Source organism: Coptis chinensis, chromosome 9 (genome assembly GCF_015680905.1).
Source record: "Coptis chinensis isolate HL-2020 chromosome 9, ASM1568090v1, whole genome shotgun sequence".
In the NCBI taxonomy this organism is placed as follows: Eukaryota; Viridiplantae; Streptophyta; class Magnoliopsida; order Ranunculales; family Ranunculaceae; genus Coptis; species Coptis chinensis.
Genome location: NC_141464.1, coordinates 73,941,858 through 73,954,669, shown reverse-complemented (window position 1 = coordinate 73,954,669; position 12,812 = coordinate 73,941,858). Strand labels below are relative to the sequence as shown.

The window sequence follows — 12,812 nt, the reverse complement described above, 5'->3', positions numbered from 1 at the left end:
TTAGAATTATCTCAATACATCTCATAACAATTTTCATTCTTTCACGTGCCAATATATTATTGTACTAAGCCATAATCCCGTGGGAAAATATCCACACATACTATACTACCTCATAGTAGCATCTCACATATATAATAATGGAGCGTTTATATCCATTTATTTCTCCAAAACTATTGCATTTAATATATATATCCTAACATGTTATATAATGTCACAATTGCTTCAAACGTATCGCATAACATTTTTATAGCGTTTTAGGAATATTGTATCTCCTAAAGTTTCTATCTCGTCACGTGTCAAAATATACACAATATCAACGTCAAATCTTTCTTAGATAATGACAACCAAATTTATACAAGCTTCCACAGCATTTTAGCATTTGATTTGCCCATACAATTTACAACGTAAAACGTAGCACACTTAAATAGTCAAAAGTCCACCATCAAAGCCCGAAACCAAAACCCAAAAGTCTAAATATTTAAAGACCCAATTTGGATCTATATTAAGTTATACGGACCGGCCCCCAAAACAAACTTGAAATTGGCCCAAAACTTTAATTGGTTCGGCCTAAATAAAACTAATGTGGTCTGACCCAAGAACACAATAGAACTGGCCCAACCAAACAACTAAAACCGGGCCCAAAGAACTAAACCAAACTTGTCCAAACTCAATAGAAACTTGGCCCAACACAACTAAAACTAAAGTCCAAAAACTGAAACCGGCCCAAGGCCCAACAACTAATATAAAAACCGGCCTAAAACTAAAATAGATCTTTGGCCCAAACAAAACCAACCCACTTGGTTCCGACCCAAGCCCAAGCCCAAGCCCCACCAAGTCGTCTCCCTCAGCTGGTGAACAGCTTTCCTCCACCGCCAGCCACCACTCGTCCTCCCCTTTCAACCCCACGGTTTCACTCCTAAACAAAAACCCTATAACTTTAATTCACCAAGAAACTCCAAATCTTAAGTTTCGAAAACACTCCCCCAACCATAGATCTGGATTCTCGACGCCATTGATGCATCTTCAAGCTCCCAACAGCCCCCATTCGATAGCCCTCACACACTACACTACCCCACTACAACCAATCGTCCATCAACCAACACAACCAACCAAATAACAGTTCTAACCATTTCACAGAGGATGTTTGGGCGAGCCGCCATTAACGCCATTTCCAAGCTTTAACAGCACCCCTTAACACTCCTTCACACTTCCATAACCCCATTCAATCGACTAACAACCAACAAGAGTTCAAAATAAAAATGGACAGGCGACGCCATTGATGCCGGATTCCATTGCTTTGGTTGGGCGACGCCATTGACGCACCTTCAGAGCTTGAACATCTCCCTAACAACCGATTCTAAACCCACATCACCCACCAAAACAATCAACATGATTTATATCGGTACCCTTCCTCTAAATCTGGATTTGTATCGGGCATCCATTAACAAGCATAAACAACACCCGCTACAACTAAACTAATCATCCGTCACTCCAAACAATGACAACCATACCAGTATTCAAGTTTAATCTAATCTACCCTCTGTTGTGCGCCGTTACCAAGCATAAAGCTTCAACAGTTCATCACAGAGTTTCAACAGTTCAATAAAACTAAAATATATCAACAGAAATAACTAAGTAGAAAAACTAATCGGAAACACTCGACATTAAAAGTTTTTATTCGTAGACGTAAACCTCTAGTTTCGATAAAAAGAAAAAAACATAACATCTCACCTGTATTAACAGCTCCTACGAATTCATCATAGTTCGAATCGTCGCGCTCCAACACTCTAGCCATCCAGCTTCTATCTCTGCCTCCATTTTTATTATATTTTATTATCTAAGAACCCTATTCTCCAGAACAATATGAATATATATCTTGGTTTGAAACCTAAGCCCAACACAGACTCGGGCCCAGAAACCAGGCCCACATATCCCAAGTCCAATCCAATCAAATTTTAAATAAATAAATAAATAAATTAATAAATAGATAAATACGTATTTTAAATATGGGCGTTACAATTCGTCACTATTCGCTCAGTGGTAAAAAACTATTAATTCTATTACATCATGTTACTATGTAAAGTAAACCAATTATATTGGTTGTAATAATCATATCCATAGTACAAAATATTGTGCCAAACTAATTTATCGGATATCTCAATTTCCGATATTTGTGGCAGATGTATTGCACAAAGGGTCAGTAAAATGAGGTTTGAGATTTATGATATCTAGTTAAATTAACTTTAACACTTTTTTCCCAAGTGTTTCAAGGATAAAAGGAAACAAGGGAGCATTTCTTTATCCAATGATATCGTTGGTAGGACTTAGGAGCGCCCTGAGCAAGGGTAACACCATAGCCTGAAGGATTTAAAGATCGAGTACTCGCATTTATCAGAGATGAAAACGAACTCACACCGGCGATTCCAAATCTCATAAGCACTTCTAATGAAGGACAAAACACAAATTAGCAATTAATGACTTGATAATCTGCCAATCCTTTGAAACTCCAAAACATTAAAAGATTTGAAAGGAAAACCAACAAACTGAGTGTGTTGTCCACTTATCCTCCATTAACAAAGTAATATGAACTGGTGTCGGATTACCCATCAAGTATGGATATCAGCTCTTTTACCCACAAAAGTTTGACTGATTGAAGAATTACCAACATAGCACAAGAAAATATATATACAAATGAAGAGTGATAAATGTAGTGGTAGTATTGGGGGCCCAAAGGATCCAAGAAAGGATGCGCCCGAGTTAACGAAAGGTAGCTTGCCGCGGCTCACTGGATCGGGGCTAAGTCACGTGGTCGCAGTACGGAAACCCTACACGCGTAGAGAAGGAGACCGCGAGATGGAGGGACAGGTGGAGGGCCCGGATGAAGAAAGGAAAGGATATAAAGAGAAAGTGAAGGGAAGAGAAAAAGGGGGAAGGAGAAAAGAAGAGAGGGAGTGTCTGAAGAGAGAAAAGAGTGAGAAGAGAGGGATTGGAACTATACAAGTGTCTGTGAACTAGGGGTTAGGGCTTGTAGTAGAAAAAGGGTTATAACATTTGGCGCCGTCTGTGGGGACGAAGAAATGGCACCAAAGAAGGCGGTGGGTAGACCTCGGAAGGTAAGAGTCCTAGAACAAATGCCAGAAGCGGAGGTGGAGGAAGGGGAAGAGCGAGGGGAAGGAAGGGGAGAAGAAGAAGTTCGACTTATGCGGGAGGAGATTGAAAGGCTGAGGGAAGAAAATGAGGGGCTGAGAAGAGAAAGAGAAAGGAGTGAGGAGGAGTCCGGGGAAGAGACAAGGGAGGAATCGGAGAACGTAAGGGTGGAAGAGGAGGAGGAACAGGGGCCGACTCTGGTGGACAACCCAGTGACAGGAGTAACGATGGAGCAAGTCCAACAAATGATTAACAACGACCGGGAGGCGAATCTGCTGCAAACGAAAGTTCAGACGGGCGCGGCCAGTCAGGTGGTGGCGGGACTGAACCGCAACCCACTGGCAGATGCGATATGGACTTCTGAGGTGCCAAAACGTTTCAATCAGCCAAGGTTTGAGAGATATGACGGAACGGGAGACCCGGCAGATCACATCCATCACTTTCGGCAACAGATGCCTCTCTGGCAAGAGGCGAAGTACGATGGTCTGCGGTGTATGATGTTCCCGGCCAGTCTTAAAGGAGGGGCTTCCGATTGGTACTATCGGTTGCCGTCAAGGAGCATAACCAATTTCCAAGAGTTGGAGCAAGCCTTTGTTGATCACTTTATACATCAGAAGTGGAGGGTGGTAGACATCGCGGCCTTGTTTAATGTCAGACAAAGGTCCGCCGAATCAGTCAGGGAGTACCTATGTCGCTTCAAGGCGGAAACACTTAAAGTAGAAAATCTGGATGAGAGGGACGGGCGTAATAGCGTTCGAGAGGGGTGCGACACAATGCGGTACATCATCCGCGGTGGCAAAGAATGAGATTGCGACATTGCACGAGCTCTATCCGCGTGTAGAGAAGTATATCAGATATGAGGACACTATGCAGAAAGACTCAAAGAGGGGAGCTAAGGCAGTTACAGTGGTAGAAAAAGGAAGGGAGCGCAGGAAGACAGAGGGAGAAGACAGAGGTGGGGAAAGGTATCGCGGTAAGGCACCGCGGCAGGAGAGGGGGAGAGAAATGGCACGCAGGGAGCAGAGGGAGAGAAAGCCATACCGCGAGGTGGAACAAGTGCCCCTGGCGAGACCGTTGAGCGAGATACTGCCGTTGATAAAGAATGTGCCGGGATATGAAGGTCCGCGAACATTTCCTGCCGAAATGCCTAACAAACCATACTGCGAATATCACCAGGTGCACAATCATGGAACAAACGACTGATATGCTTTAACATGGTTGGTTCAGAGATTAGTTGAGAAGGGAGTGATGAGGGAGTTCGTAGCGGAACCACAGAATAGGGAGCCAGGGCCAATGCGGGAAGAATATTGGGAACCATCAACGTTATCTTCAGTGGGGAAGCACTGAGTCACAATGACCACCGGGATAAGGTCAGGAGGACGGCGAGCATTCAACAAGTTAATGAGGCCCGCCGAGGGCAGAGTTACGGCACGGAGCTAAGGAAAGGGGAAGAGGGGATTACATTCTCCAATGCAGATCTCCGAACCGTGGATACCCCGCATGAAGATGCGCTAGTCATCACTGTAGCGATGGGTAATTATGTGGTCAAAAGAGTCCTGATTGACTGTGGCAGCGCCGTGGATTTGTTGTTTAAGGGAGCTCTTGAGGAGATGGGGATGGACCCGGGGCAACTAAGGCCCCCGCGGACCAGTTTGTATGGGTTCAATGGGAGCGTCACGGAGCCTATGGGTGAACTTTTCCCCGGTGACAACGGGTCCGGTGGACGGTGTTCTCGAGATTTATGGTGGTGGACTCCCAATCCCGATAACGCCGATCCTAGGGAGGAGATGGATACATGAGATGAGAGCGGTGCCCTCGACTTATTATCAGGTCATACGCTTCCCTACCCCTACGGGAACATACGAGGTCCGCGGAGATCAGGTGGCCTCCAAGAACAGCCACCAGAACACAATTAAGAGGATGTCCCGTGAACCGGGGTGTGGATCGGCGAATCCGAGGAAGAGGTCGGCATAGCAATTACAGTGCGGGGCCATGGAGGGGGAGGAAGAGGCCGCGATGGTTCCGAAGACTTTAGATGAAACAGAAGTAGTGGATCTGGGAGAGGGCGGAGATGGGAAGTTGACGTCGATTGGATCGAGGCTGACGAGCGAGTGGAAGGCTAAATTGGTGCAATGTTTGGTGGAGAACAGGGACGTGTTTGCATGGGGAATAGAGGATGTTACGGGCATGGATCCGGGATTCGCGTGTCATCGCCTACATATGAGGGAGGACGCGAAGCCGGTGAGACAGAAGATGAGGGGAATGAGGTCTAAATACGCGGAAGGAATCCGGGAAGAGGTTGACAGGCTAAAGAATGCCGGGATCATAAGAGAGGTGGAGTTAACGGAATGGCTGTCCAATATAGTCGCGGCCCCAAAGAAAAATGGGAAGGTGCGAATGTGTGTCGACTTCACGGACGTAAACCTGGAGTGTCCGAAAGATAGTTACCCTATGCCGCCGAAAGGGACGAATTGGTAGACAGGACGGCGGGCTTCAGAATATTCTCATTTATGGATGCGTCCATGGGGTACAACCAGGTCGCGATGTATGGTCCTGATCAGGAGAAGACATCATTCATGGTAGAAGGAGGCACATACTACTATACGAGGATGCCATTCGGGTTGAAAAATGCGGGGGCTACATTCCGGCCGGTTGGGAGAGAAAATGTTTGAGGGCAAGATCCGACGGGCATTGAGATATACATCGATGATATGGTGGAAAAAGCATGTCGTAATTAGAGCACACGGAGGGGTTGAGGGAGTTCCAGATATGCGGGTCCACAACCCCGAAACTTAACCAGAGAAATGCACATTTGGAGTCACCACAGGGGAAATTTCTGGGGTACATCGCGGACGATGGGGAATAGAGGCAAACCCCGAACAGATAAGATCGCTGGTGGAGATGCCGTCGCCGCAGACAATGAAGGAGGTGCAGCGGTTGGCAGGTAGAGTCGCGGCTCTCAACAGGTTTATCTCAAAGTCATCCGACAAATGTAGGCCATCAGATCGATCGGTTGAGGAACACCACAGATTTCAAATGGACAGCGGAGTGCGAAGAGGCATTCCGGGGGCTTAAGAGTTATTTAGAGGAAACACCGCTGCTGTCGAGGCCCGAAGTGGGAGAAAAACTATTTTTGTACTTGGGGTCACAGATTACGCGATCAGCTCAGTCCTCGTTCGGGTAGTAGATAAAATAGAAAGACCAGTGTACTTTCAGAGCAAGACCTTATTAGATGCAGAGACTAGGTACAGTCGAGTAGAGAAGTACGCCCTAGCCTTGGTGTTCTCGGCCCTGAAGCTGAAGCCCTATTTTGATGCCCATGCAGTAATTGTGGTGACTAACCTGCCCCTCAAGCAGGCTCTGAGGGCTGAAAAATCAGGGAGGATGCTGAAATGGGCCGTGATGCTTAGTTCATATGAGATTCAGTATCAAGTCAGGACAGCGGAGAAGGCTCAGGCAGTGGCGGAATTCTTGGCGGAGTTCCCTGCAGAGGATCTTACATGGGGGGAGGAGATGGCTTTGGAGCCCGAGAGAGAGGAGGAACTGGATTGTCTGAACCCCTGGGATGCGAGGAATGGTTGGAGGGTGTTTGCTGATGGATCAGCAACAGATGCTGGCAGCGGAATAGGCGTGGTACTGGTCACTCCTGAGAACAATAGGTTAGAGCAGACGATGAGATTGGGCTTTGCAGCGTCAAATAACGAGGCGGAGTATGAAGCTGTGATCGCGGGCATGAGAATGGTGGTAGAGTTGGGCGTGAGAGAACTCACCGTATACTCCGACTCCAATCTGGTGGTATGCCAGGCGAATGGGGGATTCGCGGCTCGGTGTCCTAGAATGGCAAGGTATTTGGGGGTCCTACGGGCTTGGGCCTCAAAGTTCGACGAAATCCGATTCATCCATCTGAACCGTGGGGAGAACCGCCATGCCGATGCTCTGGCTTACGTGGCCGCCGCCATTCCAGGATCTGAGGAAAGGACAATTGAGATAAGAAAATTGAGCAGGCCGAGTACCGAGGAAAAGTTAGAGGTAATGATCACAACGGAGGGTGATGATGGATGGATGGGTCCGTTCAAACAGTTCTTGGAGGGGGTCGAGGTGAAAGACCCTAAAGAACGGCGAAGATTGGAACAGGCATCTCGGAGGTACACACTGATTCGAGGAGAATTATATAGAAGGAACTTCAACGGGCCTTTATTGAAATGTTTGGGGCCGAAGCTGGCTCAAGAGGTGCTCAGTGAGCTTCACGAAGGAGACTGCGGGAGTCATTCAGCGGGCCGGATAACGGTACACCGGTTGTTAACACAAGGTTATTTTTGGCGCACATGAAAAGAGATGCAGTAGAGTTCTCCAGGAAGTGCGAGAAATGTCAAAGATTCTCTCAACTAATATGGGCCCCAACCGAGCCGCTGCACTGTGTATCGAGTCCGTGGCCATTTGCAATGTGGGCCCTCGACATAATGGGGCCGCTGCCAATGGCCCGAGGTAAGAGGAGGTTCCTGTTGGTCGCGACATACTACTTTACAAAGTGGATTGAAGCCGTGCCTCTGCAAGTGGTAAAGGAAGCCCAAGTAATTAAGTTCTTGTGGGAGAATATCATTTGTCGCTTCGGGTTGCCGTATGCCATCGTTGCAGATAATGGATTGCAGTTTACGGGATCGAGAGTTAAGAGCTTTCTGCAAGCCTATCATGTGAAGCAGGGGTTCTCGGCCCCGTACAACCCCGAGGGCAATGGGCAGGCGGAGTCCTCCAACAAGACCATACTAAACAATCTCAAGAGAAAGTTGGAAAGCAAGAAAGGGGCCTGGGCCGACGAGCTCAACCATGTACTATGGGCATATCGAACGATGCCGCGGACCACTACCAAGGAGACTCCCTTCTCTTTAGCATATGGTGTTGAGGCCGTGATACCAACAGAGCTGGTGGCAGCTACTACTAGAACCTCAGCCATCGAGGATGGATCAAACTGGGGCATCCTAGCGAGATATGAATCTAGTCAAGAAAGAAGAAGAGACACCGCAAGATCCGACTAGAAGAGTACCATCACCGCCCAACGGCAAGAGATAACAACAAGAGGGTGAAGCCTAGGAGCTTTAAGGTGGGAGACCTGGTACTACGGCGGGTAACCCCCAACACCAAGAAGGTGAGCGAGGGAAAGCTGGGTCCAACATGGGAGGGGCCTTACGTGGTGATTGAGGTGGGAGGGTCCGGGGCACCTATAGGTTCTTAACCTTGGAAGGGAGAGCCGTTGAAAACCGTGGAATGTAAAGGTCATTAAAGAAATTTCATGAGTAAATGTAAGGGGGAGTGGCTGTAAACCACATGAGCTAGTTGTACATATATAAAACTTTAGCACTTTTGAGATGGTTAATGTCACGTGAATTTTTACTGCTTCGTGAGTAAAAGAGGGAACGGAAGGGGAGAGCCTTCCAAGACGAGAAGTCTAAAACTCGCCGGGCAAAAAGAGTGTCCACGACGGTGCGCGAGATTCAGTGAGCCGGGCGAGGAGTCACCCCGGACACAATATGAGATGTCGGCAAGGGGAAGCGAAGAGGCTTCCTCTGCCCGCGGACAAGGGGTCCGACATGAGTATAGGTCAAGGGCGTGGTCCCGACCTGAACTAGGGGCAAAGGGAGCGAGGCTCCCGACCAAACGGGTGGAGACGATGATAGAGGATCATCACCACTAAAGTCATGCAAACATCAGATACCGACAAGGACACTTGGGAATTACAGAGACAAAATATTTGGTATATCCGTAAACAGTTATCCTCAACCAGAGAGAGTAAAAATAAAACGAAAAGTATCGTAAAACACGCAAAAATAGTATCAAAGAAGCCCCGGCCGCGGGGCACAAAAACAGCCATTTCAAACAGAACACACTTAAACATTTTCCTGGATCACTAACTCGGTGGCTTCCTCGAGGGCGGCATCCGCAGCAGCGTCTATCACCCCGGCCACTATGACAGCGGCATCATCGACCGCTGAAACAGATTCCGGAAGGGGCGCCGCCACCTCTGAAGGGGGGACCGCGGTCAGGGCTTCAGGGAGAAGTCGCCTTCCTTGATAAGCCGCTTCATGCTCCTCCTTAATCTTTTGGCCACCCTCTTGTCGGCCCGGCACGGAAGTGATCCCGAGCTCATCCATGTCGGTGTCGTCTTTGCTTATGGAGCACGCCATTTCAGCCCGGTGCTTCGAGAGAGGAAGCCGTAGGCGGTATGCCGAGCCAAGAGGGTTTCCCGTTGATTACTCAGCGGTCATTAACCTTATCCATATAGGCGAGGTGGCGGCCCCGCCATCTTCAGCCGCCCCGGCCCCGAAGCTTCTCCATCTCCGCAGCCTCATTCTTTTTGCTCCAAGCTGGCAACGCCGCCGTCAATCCCGGTCGATCCGGCCCTTGCACCAAAAAGGCCCCGGATCATGTAAGAGATGTCCATGCTCATCCGAAAAGAAATAACAGAGGTTAGAGCATTCAAAGGGGGGAGGGGAAAAGCACCCAAGACAAAGAGAGAGTACCTTCTCCTCCCGGTGTAAAAAAGAGGTCCGGTGAGAGTCAAACGTTCCCCATCAGATAGGCCATGTCCCCGGGAGATGAGACCCATAGAACAGAGAGGAGGCCACGGCGGCGTTGTCCAAGGCCGAATCGCGAATGTTGAGAGTGCGGTTCCGTACCTTGAAGGTGGGGCAGAAAGTAGGAATGGGCTCAGAGCGGGGGGCCACTTCCTTCCCAGGCCGCTGCTCAGCACGAGGGGGAGCAGCGGGTTGGTCCGCGGACTGATGGGCGGGGTCTTCTTCAGATGTAGAAGTCCGCGGACGCTTGGAAACCGGAGGAGTGGAAGACGGGGCGGCAGCGGGAGGGACGACAACGGCGACATCCTCATCCGAGTCGCTGTCGAAAAGCTTGCGCTTGTGGGTGCCCATGTCGGGATGAGGAGAAGAAGTGGAGAGCGAATGAGGGGAAGAGTATTGGTCCTCCCAAATGGTCAGGGACTGGTAAGGGTTTGGTTCAGTGGAATGAGCTGGGGAAGCGGAGGATGACTGAGGGGGACGGCGGTTTGGTCGGTGGTGGGGGGAAGCTTTTTTGGTGTGGTTCTTCTTCTTGGGAGGGAGTGAATCCCGAGGCTTTCTCTCTTTGGGCGGTGGGGGGCGGTAAAAAGGGGAACAGTATTTTCCTATGAACTTCAGCTGGGGATCGGAGAGGAGGGGAGTGGCAGTGACGGGATCAATTCCTAGTACCGCAGACTGGGCCTGTCCCAAGTCGCGAATCTTCCTGAATGTGGTGGAAAAGAAATTGTCGTAGGGCTGTGACTTCGAGTCCGGACGCCAACCTGAAAAAGAAAACGGTCAAGTTAAAAGGGGAAGCAAAGAAGACCTACGCCAAGGGATTAGTAGAGAGGCAGACTCACCGCTGGGGAGAAAGGCCAGATGATTAAGGCTCAAGTCGGAAGGAAGATCCGCGGAGAGGAAGTTCCCAGAGATGTAAAGGGGGTAATGGTGCCACAACTTGTCCGAGGAGGTGACACGAAGTATAAAATGTTGCTTCCTAGGTCGAACATAGAAAGAATGGTATCCCACGCTGACATCCTTGGTGCTCTTTTTTATGTAAAAATGAGCAGTCATGTCGCGGACTGTTATTTTGGGGACTTCTGACCGGTTATAGTGGTTCGCAGCATACATAACCCTCCAGAAATTGCCGATGCCTTGGCAAGGAGGGATGTTGAAGTGGTTGCATACTTCGACGTCAAGACGGGTGAGGGGCAGACGGAGGCCGGCTACAATCTGCCCCACCGTGGCAACTAGACAGCCCGGCTTATAGGGAACAAGATGAGGGTAGTAGGTTAGGGCAGGGACATGCTCTAATATGACGTCCGCGGGTATGCCGTAAGCCGCCTTGACAGCTTCGAGATTAGGTCGGCGGCTGCGGGGTGGGGGCTGAGGAAGGGCAAAGGGGCGCCCAGAAGTGGAAGGAGCCCCGATCTGGTCGGGGGGGGAGGCGACACCACGGGACGAGGAGGAGGATGAGGTGTCGGATCTGGAAGCCGACATCGAGGTCAAGAAAGAAGTTAAACAAACAAGACCAGTTGGAGAGAGAAGAAGCCGAATAGTCTCAAACTCAAGAGAGAAACACGCAATATAGCAAATAATGGATTAAGGAGGAAAGGGGGACCAACCTGAAGGAAGGGAGGAGCAACAGGAACAAAACCCTCCACAAAAGAAAACAGGAAGAGCAGCCGCGCGCGTGACCGGAGCAGTTAACCGAGGGGAAGAGTAGAGAAAAGGGAGAGCAATTAGGAGGAAAATGAAAGACTGAATGGCAGAAGGAAAGAATCGAGCGGGCTTTTTATAAGAGGAAGGGGCAAAAGAGTAATTGGAAGGGGCTGAAATCGAGGCGACATAAAAAGGGATCAGTCAGGGATTGACGCGTGGATGCACAAGAAACGAGGAGACGCAAGTGATAATGGCGATGGGACTCGTGAGTCCAGAGAGGAAAAAGAATCTGGGGGAACCGCGGAGGGAAACGTGACATCAGGGACTCTCGACTCCCCGATCACCAAGTGGTCGCGGACTCGAGAGGGGGAATCTGTAGTGGTAGTATTGGGGGCCCAAAGGATCCAAGAAAGGATGCGCCCGAGTTAACGAAAGGTAGCTTGCCGCGGCTCACTGGATCGGGGCTAAGTCACGTGGTCGCAGTACGGAAACCCTACACGCGTAGAGAAGGAGACCGCGAGATGGAGGGACAGGTGGAGGGCCCGGATGAAGAAAGGAAAGGATATAAAGAGAAAGTGAAGGGAAGAGAAAGGGGGAAGGAGAAAAGAAGAGAGGGATTGGAACTGTACAAGTGTCTGTGAACTAGGGGTTAGGGCTTGTAGTAGAAAAAGGGTTATAACAATAACTGTTTTTTGACTTTCAAAAAAATAATAAAAAAACAAAAGATGTGAAAACTTGACAGTAGTTTTGGTTTCTTAAAAGCAGAATTGTGTTGTTTATAGTAGATAAGATTTCAATCTACCCACTCGCACTTTAAATTTCATATGGTTTTGTGTTCAGATGATTATCCAATTATCAACAACTTATAGCTCCAGATACTGGTATAATTCGTTAGGAGATCTTAGATTAATGGGTGGAAAAGCAAAGTCAAAAAAGTGAGGATGTGAGGGAGAAGATGGGTTTTGTTCGGCAGTTTTATCAGATATTTTGAGAAAATAAACAAATTATTGCAATATATCGCGACATATGAGTGGTAAAGTGTGGTTTCCTTACCATGGTATATATCGCAATATATTGGTGATGGGTAAATGAAATAACGATATATGTCGCGATATATCACGACAATTTGTACTATGATCATATCAATCCCTTACTTGGTTTAAAGCCTTGCATACTATTGATTGTGCAATTATTGATATGGTTATTTAGTTTTTGGCCTGGCCCACTTCTTAGGCATATATTAAGCATTTGACCCACAATTTTCATTTATTTATCTTTTACGTGCAAAATAGAAAGAAAATAAAAATTTTGGACACTTCAAAGAGAGATATACAAAAGTGAGCATGAGAGAGAGAGAGATAGAGAGTCCTACACCGTGATTGAGTTTCAAAAGGTCCTATGCAGGCTATCATGTTTGAAACGGGACTTTTATTTTTATTTTTGGGAGCAGGCTTTTAA

At 48.3% G+C, this 12,812-nt stretch overlaps 1 protein-coding gene across 1 annotated transcript; it reads left to right on the top strand.

The window, feature by feature from the left end:
* The first annotated feature begins 6,002 nt into the window (after nt 1-6,002).
* On the top strand, nt 6,003-7,476 carry LOC147477968 (uncharacterized). Its single transcript, XM_086586132.1, has 2 exons — nt 6,003-6,075; nt 6,299-7,476. Exons 1-2 carry the CDS (start codon nt 6,003-6,005, stop codon nt 7,474-7,476), a joined length of 1,251 nt encoding a protein of 416 aa, XP_086442258.1.
* The last annotated feature ends 5,336 nt before the right edge of the window (nt 7,477-12,812 follow it).

Coding starts and splice junctions, on each gene's coding strand:
- LOC147477968 (XM_086586132.1), top strand. CDS start 6,003: ATGGGGAATAGAGGCAAACCCCGAACAGATAAGATCGCTGGTGGAGAT. Junction 6,076..6,298: donor CGCCGCAGACAATGAAGGAG/GTGCAGCGGTTG, acceptor TTGGGGTCACAG/ATTACGCGATCAGCTCAGTC.